The sequence below is a fragment of the Globicephala melas genome, chromosome 8 (genome assembly GCF_963455315.2).
Source record: "Globicephala melas chromosome 8, mGloMel1.2, whole genome shotgun sequence".
NCBI classification, from domain to species: Eukaryota; Metazoa; Chordata; class Mammalia; order Artiodactyla; family Delphinidae; genus Globicephala; species Globicephala melas.
The window spans coordinates 13,230,424-13,245,392 of record NC_083321.1 but is presented as its reverse complement, the minus strand read 5'-3'; the positions used below and the strand labels follow the sequence as shown (position 1 = coordinate 13,245,392).

Here is a 14,969-nt window from a genome sequence, read left to right as displayed (position 1 = left end):
AAGATATTGATCTGCAAGTTGTGATTCACTTACAGTTTTTTTCTGGGGGCCCAAAGTTAAACTTGACATGCAACTGTTTTATATTCAGAGCTAGTTAGTGTTTAGAGAAGCTTGATTTTGGGTTAACACTTTTACTTTATTTTTCTCCACCGCAAGTTTTAAATTTCTTTTTGTATTATACTGACTATGTTAATTGTGAACTCACAATTTTGGCAAGGGACGTAATTAGCTTAAATTAAATATCATACCAGAACAAAATATAGGGTAATAGGTTTATACACTTGGAGTACAGAAGGCCTGTTTGAACAAGACGCAAAGCACAAAGGGCACAGATAAATACTTTTGATTACATCAACATTTTAAACTGTGCAATGAAGGGTACCATAAACAAATGAAAAGAAAACCCATAAGGTAGAAAACCCATATTTGCACATATAGAGAATTAGAAAAACCTCCAAATCAAGAAAGAAAAAAGACAGCCAGAGAGGAAAATGGGCAAAGGATATTAGCAGATTATTCACAGAAGAGAAATACAAGTAACCATGAAAATATGCTTAACTTTATTTAATTAACTAATTAAGAAGACTAAACTATTAAAACAACAGTGAGAAACTATTTTATAGCTGTTAAATTGGCAAAAGTCACAAAGCTTTAGTGAAAACAGATTTTCTCATGGTGGGGAGGAGTATAAATTGGAATAACCCTTTGTAAAGCAACTGTGTATATCTAGTAAACATGAAGATGTGGAAAAAAGGGAATTCTTGTGTACTGTTGTTATGATTGTAAGTTGGTACAGCAACTATGGAAAACAGTACAGAGAATCCTCAAAAAATTAAAAATAGAACTACTACCATGTGATCCAGCAATTCCACTTCTGGGAATATATCCAAAGGAAACAAAAGCACAAAATGGAAAAGGTACCTACATCCCCATGTTCATAGTAACATACGTAACAATAGCCAAGATAGGGAAACAATCTAAGTGTCCATTGATGGATGAATGGATAAAGAAGTTGTGGAAAAAATACACACACCGGAATATTATTTTAATAATATTCTGAATATTATTCAGAATATTATTAAAAATGAGGAAATTGGGCTTCCCTGGTGGCGCAGTGGTTGAGAGTCCGCCTGCCGATGCAGAGGACATGGGTTCGTGCCCCGGTCCGGGAAGATCCCACATGCCTCGGAGCGGCTGGGCCCGTGAGGCATGGCCGCTGAGCCTGCGCATCCGGAGCCTGTGCTCCGCAGCGGGAGAGGCCACAACAGTGAGAGGCCCGCGTACCGCAAAAAAAAAAAAAAAAAGAGGAAATCCTACCATTTGCAACAACATGGATGGCCCTTGAAGGCATTATGCTGAATTAAATAAGTCAGAAAGAGATAGACAGATACTCTATGATCTCACTTATATGTGGAATCTAAAAAAACCCACCAAACTCTGAAAAAAGAGATCAGACATGTGGTTGCCAGAGGCAGAGGGTTGGGGGAAGGAGAATAGGAGGATGGTGGGGGTGATGGTAGGACAGGGTGCAGATTTCCAGGAATAAGGTAAATGAGTCCTGGGGATGTTAAGTACAGCATGATGACTGTTGTTAACACTGCTGTATGATGTATGGGAAAGTTGTTCAGAGAGTAGATCCCAAGAGCTCTTATCCAAGGAGAAATTTTTCTTTTTTTCTTTTCTTCTTTCTTTTCTTTTTATTGTATCTATATTTGAAGATGGATGTTAGCTTAACCTATTGCGATAATCATTTCATAGTATATGTAAATCAAGCCATTATGCTGTATTCTTTAAACTTACACAGTAATGTATGTCAATTGTTTCTCAATAAAACTAAAAAAAAAAAAACCATGAGGATATGCGCATCCTGTGACATGTCCATTCAATTTTGAGATATCTGCCTTAGGAAAACTCTTGTACGTATGCACAGGAAAACAAGTGCAAGAATGTTCAACCCAGCACAGTTTGCTATAGTGAAAATGTGGGAACAACCTGAGTATTTATCAATAGAGGAGTATTTACCATTGGCAAATAAGTTGGTTCCATATTGTTTCATAAAAGATTTCCAAACATGGTTGAGTGAAAATAGTAAGGTACAGAAAAGTATATGTCATTTACTTAAAAACAAAACCAAGCTCACAAACTGTGTTTATATATTTTTTTAAGTATGAGTACCAAACTGATTGGGAACTGGGATTGGTTTTTTACTTTTTCTATATTGTTTGAATCTTTAAAAATAATTAAATATGTAATTATAAATAAACATTTTTTTAAGTTTAAAGATCATGCCAATACTTTATCCTATTTACCAACTGAAGTTTCTTTTCTAGTATTAAGAATGGAGAGCCAGTGTTTTCTAGATAATACAGTGTAAAATGGGACACATTGTAGGTTCTTAGCTTTTTCTTATTTTGTTTTGTTTTTGAGAGCTAGGGTTGAAGTGGAAGGGCATGGGCTTTGGAGTTAAATCTTAAGTTTGAATTCTAGCTCAGCCATTTTTTAAGACTGAGCAGGTTCCTTAACCTCTCTGAGCTTCAAAAAAGTCTATTTCCTACCTCATTGGGTTGTATAAGTATTGCATGTGCTGGTTTTCCTCATTTCCCCATCTCCTTTGGTCAAAGGAAATTGGTCTAGTGTGGTCTAAGATCAAAGATGGTCTTGTATGGGTGATAAAATATTTTACCAGAACATACTGTGTCCCTGGATCAGGACATACCAGTAAAGATGGAGGATGTAAATAATTAGTTTTAGAGGTTTATTAACTTTTTAAACCATTAAGCTATCTATATGTACTTAACAAGATCAAATACTATATCATGTTAGTGATTTATATATGATATTAAACTTGAAGCTTCTAAACAGTTTACGTGACAGGTCGTTGGTTAACAGGGTTACTTTTCTAATCTCAGAGAACAGTCTTAATTTAATTCAGCACTTATTTGTGCCAGCCAGCATCTAAATCTCAAGAGGCTTCAAAGACAAAAATGTGTCTCAAAAGGACTCTGGTAAGGGAGAAGAAAGTCAGATTTAAAGTTGAATATATGTATGTACTCTGCTTTTCACTTACACTGCTCTTGCTCTTGTATCTATTAATATCACATATTGTAATTCATGTGAATATTTTCTGGGGAAACTTGTTTATTCTAATACAGGGACTCTGTATAAAATACTAATATAATAAAATGAGTGGTCTCAATGATGTAGGTAGCCTGTCAAGCAAAAATTTTCAAATGGGACCCCTTGTCATTTAATGGCAAAATAAATAGCTAATGCTTTGATGGTATTTATGCTGGGGAAGAGAGTAAAAAGAAATAGTTGTGGACTTTACCCGTATAAATTAGAGCCTCCTGAGTAATTAACAGTTAATAAATGAATGCTTCCCACAAGTTTAAAGGCTATAGCTGAAATGGGTATAGATTATGTATATTATCATATGTGTAGGGTTTTATATAGCCCAGGAATCCTTGAAGATAATCTGTAAACATCCTTGGTTAGATGAGCAGAACTTTAAATAGGTGAGTAGGGGGCTATAGTGGGTTGGCCTCCGGGTGTTCCTTAATGTTGAAACCCAATGTCTTGTGAGGTGCGATGTCTGGGAGGGATATGTAGTAACAACTGTAATAAAACAACAATAATAAACATAATAGCTAATGTTTATTGCATATTTACTATGTGCCAAGCACTATGCTAAGATTATTACATAAGTTATTTTATTTACTCCTCACTACAACCTTAGGTGGTAGGTATTATTTCCCAATTTTACAGAAAAGGACAGAGAGATTAGGTAATTTGCTTCAAGTCACACAGCTAATAAGTACCAGAGCTAGAAATCAAATCCAGGTCAGCCTGACTCCAGAGCCCATGTTCTTAACCATTGCAATAAATTGCTATGTTGTTTTAATCTGTGAAATTAGTATGTAGCAATAATAACGTAATCATTAATATGTTACCTTCTGTGTATATCAAATGTATTCTAAAGAAGCAGTTTATTATTAGACATATTCTTTTTTTTTTTTTTTTTTTTTTTTTTTTTTGCGGTACGCGGGCCGCTCACTGTTGTGGCCTCTCCCGTTGCGGACCACAGGCTCCGGACGCGCAGACTCAGCGGCCATGGCTCACGGGCCTAGCCGCTCCGCGGCATGTGGGGTCTTCCCGGACCGGGGCACGAACCCATGTCCCCTGTATCGGCGGGCAGACTCTCAACCACTGCGCCACCAGGGAAGCCTTATTAGACATATTCTTAATGTCATACCCATTTTATAGCAAGAGTGACTGTGGTATATAGAGATTAAGTGATCAGCAGGAGGTGATTCAACCGAGAACCAAGAAGTTTCTGATCCACAATTGCTTTCACTCGTAACGTTCATATAAAGATCATACAGTATTTACTTATCTTTTTTTTTTTTTTTTTTTTTGTGGTAAGCGGGTCTCTCTCACTGTTGCAGCCTCTCCCGTTGCGGAGCACAGGCTCCGGACGCGCAGGCTCAGCGGCCATGGCTCACGGGCCCAGCCGCTCCATGGCATGTGGGATCTTCCCGGACCGGGGCACGAACCCGTGTCCCCTGCATCGGCAGGCGGACTCTCAACCACTGCGCCACCAGGGAAGCCCTATTTACTTATCTTTTACTTAGATATTTCAGTGCAGTGCAGTCTGAGATAAGCACTTATAGCTTCAGTACACTGCACTGAAATATCTAAGTAAAAGATAAGTAAACACTGTATGATCTTTATACGAACCTTGTGAGCGATGCTGTCTGAGCAAAACATGGACTCTTGGGCCTTAGTGTGGATTTCAGAACAATAGAGCATATTGGTTCATGTCAGAAGACTTAATCCTGGTCTTGTGGAAATCACAGCAAAGCAGAAGAAGAAAAGCCAATCTGAAATGCTTTTCCTTTTCCAAGAGGGCAGCTAAGGTGCCCAGATATCTTTGCCCTCCAGGGGTGCAGGTGTGCAGTTTTTATTCTTTAATCATTCACATAAATTAAAGCTTATTCTTTTGCATTTAAAAAATAACATGAAGTGACACCCTCCATGTTTTATTGCCAGACAAGAGCTTTGAACTTCTGTCTCGCTGAAGTTTGGTGAAGTACAAGGATTTTCCATGGCTGGGTGGTGCCCTTAACCACAGAAGGAACATTGGAATGATAAGAGCTGCACAGGAAGGAAACCACTAGGGAGCAGCAATTTAGAGAGAGCTCTTTGCACTTGGCTTGTGTGAAATTCTTGGGGAGGAACTTCTTCCTACCTCTGCTGGCTCTTCTTAGCTCCTTCGCTTCACGCACAGATGAAAAGAGCCCTAGAACATATATACACTACCAAACGTAAAATAGATAGCTAGTGGGAAGCAGCCGCATAGCACAGGGAGACCAGCTTGGTGCTTTGTGACCACCTAGATGGGTGGGATAGGGAGGGTGGGAGGGAGGGAGACACAAGAGGGAAGAGATATGGGAACATATGTATATGTATAACTGATTCACTTTGTTATAAAGCAGAAACTAACACACCATTGTAAACCAATTATACTTCAATAAAGATGTAAAAAAAAGAAAAAAAAAGAAAAAAGAGCACTAGGGCTTTCTGTTTCTACTTTCCGAACTAGGAATGGGTGGAGTGAATACTTTGTGGTGGGGTGGTTCTTCGTAAGAAACTTTGAAATTTGGGGACAAGTTTTAACTTCACACAAATGCTGATTAGCATGCATACCTATGCAGGTGGGGACAGGATATAGACACACTCACATACACACATATGAATTCACATGGACACAAGTGGACCACATCTCTCAGATGATTTTACTATCAACATACACCCCTGCTTTTGTGCTCTGTGTAAAATGAAGATCATATTTATTTCTAAAACTGATTAGAAAGTGTCAGTGATGAGGCAGTGTGGTATATAGTGTTAAAAGCATGGGTTCTTGGTAGGACACACCTTGGTTTGAATCTTGGCTTCTCTTCTCACTAGCTGTGTGATCTTGAGCAAGTTACTTTAATTCTATAAATCTCAGTTCTCCCATTTGTAAAACAGAAACATGATCAAAATTTCTATCATAGGATTGTTGTGAAGACTAAATAAAATCATGCATGTAAAACAATTAGCACAGTCTCTGGCCCATTGTTGTTCAGTAAGTTGCACAGGTCCTCAAAATTGGTAGAGCTGTTATTATCATTATTATGTGTAATATTGAACTCTAAATGTCTGATTGGTAGCTGAATGTTAAATAAGTATAGTCCTTTATTTATATTTGTTTTCTTTTTTCCTTCCTCTCTCCCCCCCTGCTTTTTTTTTTTTTTTTTCTCATGCAAAGTCTGTTTTCCAGAAAAGTCCTCCTTTTTTTGAGGAGGACGAAAGTACTTTGATTTTAACTGCTCTGAAAACATTTCTCCCTTAAAGAGCTTTCACATTGACTTTTAGTCCCTGGAGCTAGGGAGGAGAAGCAGCAGGATTTGCTTCTAAGTAGAGCTCTTTCATTTCTACCATCAAAAAACAAAACAAACAACCAAACCAAACCAAACCAAACAAAACAAAACAAAACAAAACAAACCCCTAGTCTTGTAGTAGCCTTAGGTAGATCTAAGTCATAAACGCCTATATAGCCCAAGGAAGAAATCTTTTTGTAAGACCAGGATAAGTGAGTGGAATAAGGGAAGGAAACTCAGAGGTGAAAGTATACCTGATTTTAATGTTGGTTTGGCCATTTTTTCTTCCCGATTTCATATATGCTTAATTATAAAACAATTAATGCCAGAAATATCTTTTTTTTTTTTTTTTTGGCCATGCCACGTGGCTTGCAGGATCTTAGTTCCCTGACCAGGGATTGAACCCAGGGCCAACAGCAGTGGAAGCACTGAGTCCTAACCACTGGACTGCCAGGGAAGTCCCAAGAGATTGTCATGTATTATCTCACTTCACTGTCAGTTTTGGCCATTTCTTAGCGAAATAGTTTTCCAGTTGGATGAACTGTTGCTGAAGCACTGGTTTTTGTTTTCACATCTTTTTCTGAGGTCAGGGTTAGAGAATGTTTGTGGTAGCTGATAGTTGTTAGCTTTGGGAAGCACTCATATTGATAGAATAAGTCATGGAATGTAAACATGTCATTCATCTGGACTTTAGGCTGGTGTAAACATGGTGAAACTTTAGGTAACCACTGTCAAAGACTCACTTGAGTAGAGCTTGGGTAGATAAACTTATTTGCTTTATAATCTCACTAAACTACCAGGACTTCAGGAATGTTTTTTTGAAGTACCTATTTTTACAAATTTTAGGTAATTCTTTCATATTTTCCTGAAGGATGAAAATGTGAAAGAGGCAAATGCCCATCTCAGTAGCAACTTTGTGGAACTGCTTTTTGGCAAGATATTTATTACTTTTGGGTTTTTTGTTCTTACTGTTCCAGACGAAAGTTGTTTTGTTTTGCTTTTTTGTAAAAAATAGGATGGCAAATGGAAGTACTGAATTGGAAGTTTCTATATGAAGTTTGCCAGGCTACCACTGTTATACCTAAAGACAAAACTCAGGGAAGGGGAGCAAGCATTTCGTGAGCACCTGCTATATTAGAAGCTCTGCTGTATTACTGAAGTAAACCTCCAATAGCCCTTTGACATAGCTTTTAATAAAATATATTATCAAGAAAACCAGATATTGTGGTTTATGAATAGTAACGGTATTATTATCCACAGGAAATAGGCTTGCAGAATAATTTGCTCAAGGTTACACAGCTAGCATTTGGTGGGGCTGAGAATGGAACTCAAGTGTCTTGGAACTCCAAAGCCAAAGTTCTTAACCAGTGATTCTTAAATTACATCAGAAACATCAAGGGTACCTGTTAAAAATTACTGGGCTCCAGTTAGAATTTTAAGGTCACCAAATCTGAGATATTGTTAGATGATCAATTTGTATTTTAACAGGGTGTCTCAAGTGATTCAGATCAAGAAGTTGATTGACCATGTTTTGAGAAAGAATTAAATTATGTTTCTTTCATCACTTATATGTGGAATCTAAAATATGATACAGGGACTTCCCTGGTGGTGCAGTGGTTAAGAATCGCCTGCCAATGCAGGGGACATGGGTTTGAGCCCTGGTCCGGGAAGATCCCACATGCCACGGAGCAGCTAAGCCCATGCGCCACAACTACTGAGCCTGCGCTCTACAGCTCACAAGCCACAACTATTGAGCCCACGTGCCACAACTACTGAAGCCCGCACGCCTATAACCCGTGCTCCACAACAAGAGAAGCCACTGCAATGAGAAGCCCGCACACTGCAACGAAGAGTAGCCCCCGCTCGCGACAACTAGAGAAAGCCCGCATGCAGCAGCGAAGACCCAATGCGGCCAAAAATAAATAAATAAATGTATAAAAAAATAAAAATAAGTAAAATAAATTATGATACAAATGAACTTATTTACAAAACAGAAACAGACCCACAGACATAGATGACAAACTTACAGTTACCAAAGGGGAAGGGGGAAGGGATAAACTAGGAGTTTGGAATTAGCAAACACAAACTACTATATATAAAATAGATAAACAACAAGGTTCTACTGTATAGCACAGAAAACTATATTCGATCTCTTGTAATAACTTATAATGGAAAAGAATATGAAAAAGAACATATATATATAACTGTCACTTTGTTGTACACCAGAATCTAACACAACATTGTAAATCAACTATACTTCAATTTATAAATAAATTAATTAATTTAATTAAATAATGTTTCTTTCCACACTTGATAAAGAAGAAAACAGGTGCAGATTAAATAACTATCCAAGATTAAGCTATCAGACAGAGCCATGATTCCAACCCAGGTCTGTCTAATTCTAATACTCATCACACCCTGTATTACAAGCCCATGATTAAGTCACACATTTATCCGTCACAACAAATGTAGAAAACATGATTTCTGATAAATTGGGCCACACAGATTTCATGGTCTTATTATTTATCAAGGTTAATAACTTATGACAACTTTACTGAAATCTTCATGGTCCTTAAACTTTTTCAGTGACTTTTTTTTAAATTAAAGAATTGAGTTTTCCTTGCAGTCAGATCATCCATGTTTCAGGCATAGAATCATTACTCCCTGGGATAAATTTCTGGGACATGCAGAAGTGGAAGAAGGTGGAAGGAGGTAGGAAGAAAGAATTCCCAGGTGTACCTGCTAAATGGTGCTAAAGCTCCTCACCCTAATCACTGAAATGAAGAGTGAAGGGTTGATATTAATACTAACAGCCAATCACACGGCAATAGGTTATGTTCTACAGCATCTCCCATTCTGCCCATTGAGACTAGCTCAGTTAGGGCCAGCAAGTTTGGTTTGCCTATTCCAGTCCACTTCCTAGAACAGAACCAACACCTTGATTGACTTTCATGGCCTACTGGGATTGGAAGGACTTTTTTTTTTGTATCCCTCTCACTTTCTCTTTCTGTCTTTGTTTGTTTTTTGTAGCCCAGCGCCATGTCCTCACATACATGGAGGATGCAGTATGCCAGCTGCTAGAGAACAAGGAAGATATTAGCCAATATGGCATTGCCAGGTTCTTCACTGAATAGTAAGTACATGAGTGCTTTGCCTATAGCGTGGGCCCAGAGGAGGCTTTTGGAAGCAGGCAAGATACATGAAAAGTAGAGCAGGGCAATGCTGATTATGTAGTGGCAGTGAATGCTTAGACTGACTGAGAGCTGCCCAAACAGGTTTTGGAACATGCCTTTGGTGCAGCTAGTTTTGTCCAATGATAAGTCTTATGAGTGGTGATAACTATAAAAGTTCAACTGCTGCTTGTTTGATCTATTAGATCTGGTTTTTTTAGGTTCCTCTTATAATTTTTAACTTTCCCTCTTATTCAGAATATTCACTCTGATTTCCTTTAGTCAGTGTTCCTTTAGCCTGTGTTTTTCTTGGCTGGCTTTTTTCATGGAAATGCTTAGGATGATATTCCTCTGCAGTTTTCTTTCTACAGGAGGCTGTGTCAATCACTTAATGATTTAAGATTATTTCTAGAGGCAGGACATCTTTCACAGATTATATCTTTGAGGAGTAGTGTTTCTTTATAAAGTATGCTTGGAGTGTGTAAAAGTCAAAATGATTATTTTTTAATTTATTAAAAAATTGTTTTCTTCAAGTTATAATTTATTCAAGATATAATTGACGTATAGTACTAAGTTTAAGGTGCATGGCATAATGATTTGATTTACACACATCATGAAGTGATTATCATAATAAGTTTAGTGAACATCCGTCATCTTATATAGATAGATAATTAAAGAAATAGAAAAAAACTTTTTTCTTTTGATGAGAACTCTTACGATTTACTCTCTTAACAATTTTCATTTGTAACATGCAGCAGTGTTAATCATATTTATCATCTTGTACATTATTACATCCCTAGTACTGGTTTATCTTATAACTGGAAGTTTTGCCTGCCTTTATGCAATTCCTCCTATCCCCCACCCACCTCCGATGACCCGAAATCTGATCTTTTTTGCTATGAATTTGTTTGTTTTTGAATTATTGACCTATAACACTGTTAGCTCCTGTTACACAACATAGTGATTTGATACTTCTATGCATTTGAAACTGATCACTGCAATAAGTCTAGTTGTGATAGTTCACCATACAAAGATATTACATAGTTTTTTGTTTTTGTTTCTTTTTTAGGTATTACATAGTTATTGACCATATTCCCCACACTGTACATTTCATACCCGTAAGTCATTTAGTTTGCAACTGAAAGTTTATACCTCTTAATCTCTCTTACCTATTTCTTTCTTTTTGGTATCACAGAACTGTTTTTAGGCTGAATGAAATAATCAGTTTAAAATACCTTGGTCTTCATGAAAGGATATGCTAAAGAAATACAAAAAATTATTTTTATTACCAAAATGCCAACATATTTATATAATCATTTGTCTTCTTTTTCCTTTTTTTCTGGTTTATTGTAAGCATTCTAAAAAAGGAAGAATAGCCTCTTATAGGCTTCTACTTATGGTGCATCATGAGCTCAAGTCCATCCTCCTTGAAAACAATTTTATTTTCCTTTCTGTTCTCCAGAGTTTCCTTGAAGATCAGACATCTCTTCTAATGGCCTTAACTTGGGTTGCTGTTAGGGGAATTCTTGACTCCCCCAGCTCTTTTGCTGAGCTATAAGTCTTGCAAACAAAATCTAGATTTCTTATGGATTGGAATTTCAAGTTCCTGGGAAAAACAGGCTTGCCAGGATCAGAGCTTCTCTTCTCCCAGTCTTCTAAAGGAGGGTGAAGTAGAACAAGGAATGTCACTTGTTCTCGAGGTATGGGCTGAAGCAAATGAGGTGGACTGGGAATAAAGACTGAGATTGAATAGCCTTGCTTGCTTTTACAGAACTGACAAGCCTAGGGGTCAAGTTTCTAGGCTATTTAATCTGTACGAGCACCCTTGAGGCTCCTTGCCAAATGAAATATGATTCTTCTGGGGACAGTGCTTCTTCCTGGCTTTTTTCATTTTACTCTATTCCCCCTCCCCCATCTCCTTTATAAGTCCTTTCCCTACTGTGCTGGTTCCTTGAGGATAGGCATCATTTCTTCTTCATCCCTGTATTCCCAATACCTGGCATGATGCTTATTATGTGATAGGTGTTAGGTAAATGTTGAATCTACAGCTGTATCTGTATTTTAGGTTATTGCATACTATCCACTCTTATTCTTGGTCTTATTATGAATAAGGACCGTCTCTTGTTCTTTCTCTCTTTTTTCTTGATTCTTTTTGATAAAGTTCTATATCCTGCCATTTAAGAAGCTGTCTACTGGAATTCCCTGGCGGTCCAGTGGTTAGGACTCCACACTTACACTATAGGGGGCACGGGTTAGGTCCCTGATCAGGAACTAAGATCCCATATGACGCGCAGCACGGCCAAAAAAAAAAAAAGAAGCTGTATACCATGTATGTAGCACTCCAAAAGTGAACCCACTGGTGTATGTAACTAATACCGAACTCTAGTAAGGCTTATAACTGTTTCCAAATGCTATTGACTATAGCTTTTATCTAGCAGTACACTGTTGGAAAAAAAAAATCTTAAGACTTTTTTCCACAGTGCTGATAGAAATCTAGTTGCCAAGTGAGCAGTTTCTTGTCCTTAGAAAACTAAAAATTACATCATCTATGTGAATGGCACATACCTGACATTTTTTTAAAATAGATCTTTATTGGAGTATAACTGCTTCACAATACTGTGTTAGTTTCTGTTGTATAACAAAGTGAATCATCCATATGCATACATATGTCTCCATATCCCCTCCCTCTTGAACCTCCCTCCCACCCTCCCTATCCCGCCCCTCTAGGTCATCGCAAAGCACCGGGCTGATCTCCGTGTGCTATGCTGCTGCTTCCCACTAGCTATTGAACATTTGGTAGTGTATATATGTCGATGTTACTCTCACTTCACCTCAGCTTCCCCCTCTCAAGCACCCCCCAACTGTGTCCTCAAGTCCATTCCCTATGTCTATGTCTTTATTCCTGCCCTGCCGCATCAGTACCATTTCTTTTTTTTTTTTAGATTCCATATATATGCATTAGCATACGGTATTTGTTTTTCTCTTTCTGACTTACTTCACTCTGTATGACAGACTCTAGGTCCATCCACATCACCACAGATAATTCAATTTCGTTTCTTTTTATGGCTAATATTCCATTGTATATATGTGCCTCATCTTCTTTATCCATTCATCTGTTGATGGACACGTAGGTTGCTTCCATGTCCTGGCTATTATAAATACTGCTGCAATGAACATTGTGGTACATGTCTCTTTTTCAATTATGGTTTTGTCAGGGTATATGCCCAGAAGTGGGATTGCTATGTCATATGGTAGTTCTATTTTTAGTTTTTTAAGGAACCTCCATGCTGTTCTCTGTAGTGGTTGTATCAATTTACATTCCCACCAACAGTGCAGGAGGGTTCCCTTTTCACCACACCCTTTCCAGCATTTACTGTTTCTAGATTTTTTGGTAATGGCCATTCTACCTGACATTTCTATAACTCTAAAACACCATATTGGCCTGAGGCAAGTTATTTTAAGAGGTGAGCCAGCATCAAAGCTCCAAAATCCTTAAAAAAAACAAAAACAAAAAAACACAAAACTCAACTTGAAAGGTGTTCATATATGATTGAATAGGAAGTAGTATTTGGTAGACAAGGAGACCTGAATGGTAGAAGTTCCTGATTTTCCTTTGATTGTGAATTTATCTACTGAAAATCCTTCTTTCGCAGACCTGAGTTTTGTATTGATTTATAGAAGCATAATGAAGTGAAAAGAGCTCTGCCCTGGGAAGAAAAAGAGCTCCTATCCTTATAAGTCCTCACTCCATAATCTTGGGAAAATTTCTGATATTTTTTTCCTTTTTTTTTTGGGCTGTGTTGGGTCTTCGTTGCTGCGCATGGACTTTCTCTACTTGCAGTAAGCGGGGGCTACTTTTCGTTGAGGTGCGCAGGCTTCTCATTGCGGTGGCTTCTCTTGTTGAGGAGCTTGGGCTCCAGGCTCACAGGCTTCAGTAGTTGCAGCACGCAGGCTCAGTAGTTGTGGAACGTGGGCCCTAGAGTACGCGGGCTTCAGTAGTTGTGGCTTGCGGGCTGTAGAGCACTGGCTCGGTGGTTGTGGCACACTGGCTTAGTTGCTCAGTGGCATGTGGGATCTTCTCGGACCAGGGATTGAACCCATGTCCCCTGCATTGGCAGGTGGATTCTTAACCACTGTGCCACCAGAGAAGTCCCTCTGAAATTTTCTGGGCTTCAGTTGCCTCAACTGTGAAATGGGTATAATAAAGTCTAATGTGCTAATAAATAAAAATAACGTAATAATTATATATTATAATAAAAATGTTTTATTAAACTCATACTATGTTTCAGCAACTATAATTCTTTGAAATAGGTAATATTATTATCTCTATTTTATAGATGAGGAAACTGAGGCTCAGAAAAGTTAAAATAGCTTCTTTAAGTTCACAAGCTAATAAATGACAGAATTAGGAACCAAGCCTCATCTGCAGTATTACAAAGGCCACTATTCTGTACTGTCTCCAAGTCGCTATAATGCCTAATGTTGCTGGAGGCCTAACCAGATAATAATATGAGGTCTCTTCTAGCTATGTTTTCTGGATTCTTTGAAATTTCCCTTATGAGCTGTACTTCACACAGTTTATCACATAGCTTTGTCTGGTGACCTCCATTCATTGCCATTTAAATGTTTTATGTTGTCCTTTTGGAGGGGATACAATCGGAGCTGTCTCGAAACAATAGGAAACATAACTTTTTTTAAAATGTGTTAAGTGTGCACTTCCATCTCTCAGTTTCAAGTTCAGACATTGAGATTTTCATACGTTTAATGGTGGATAATTTACCTTTGAGCAATGATAAAAATACTCTTCAAAATTGTTTTTGGAAGGCTTTTCTGCCGATTTTCTTCTATGGATCGGCTTGCCCTCTCACCTGTGCTGTCACTCCTTGGTGCTTGGTGTTTTCCAACAAATCCATGATTGTTCCAGCAAATCTGGATAAGCTGTAAAGCATGAGTAGCTAAGCTGTACTGTGTGTGTGTGCGTGTGCGTGTGCGTGTGTGCGTGTGTCTGCAAGACTGTGAGCTCTTCAGATCATATTCTTCTGGACACTCTTGAAAGAGGGATACGAAATCCCACAGGATTTTCTTTCATGTTGTATGCAACCTCTACCTCTGAATGCCATCTTTCAACCAATGAAAGGTAAAAGGAATTAATATTTAGAGGTGCCTCTCTAAGAATAGACCAAGTGTCGGCACGGGGTCAGGACCTCTGAAGAAGTACAGACAAGAAAGTGAGGCTAGAGTAGCTGTAACTTAGAAACGACAGCAGAGTGTGACCAGGTTCTTGTGGGAAAGATAAAATGAGAAATGTGTTTTTTTAGGACATTGGAAAATAATGATGAGAGAAAAACAGGCTGAAATCTGAGAATTCCTATCACGA

The 14,969-nt window shown here is 38.1% G+C and overlaps 1 protein-coding gene across 3 annotated transcripts in view; it reads left to right on the top strand.

The window, feature by feature from the left end:
• CSTPP1 (centriolar satellite-associated tubulin polyglutamylase complex regulator 1) overlaps positions 1-14,969 on the top strand; it is a 186,159-nt gene that overhangs the window by 27,836 nt on the left and 143,354 nt on the right. For all 3 annotated transcript variants that reach the window (XM_030864524.2, XM_060304410.1, XM_060304411.1), the window contains exon 2: positions 9,453-9,555. In XM_030864524.2, coding sequence (XP_030720384.1) covers positions 9,453-9,555 — 103 coding nt within the window. The remainder of the gene's footprint in view (positions 1-9,452; positions 9,556-14,969) is intronic.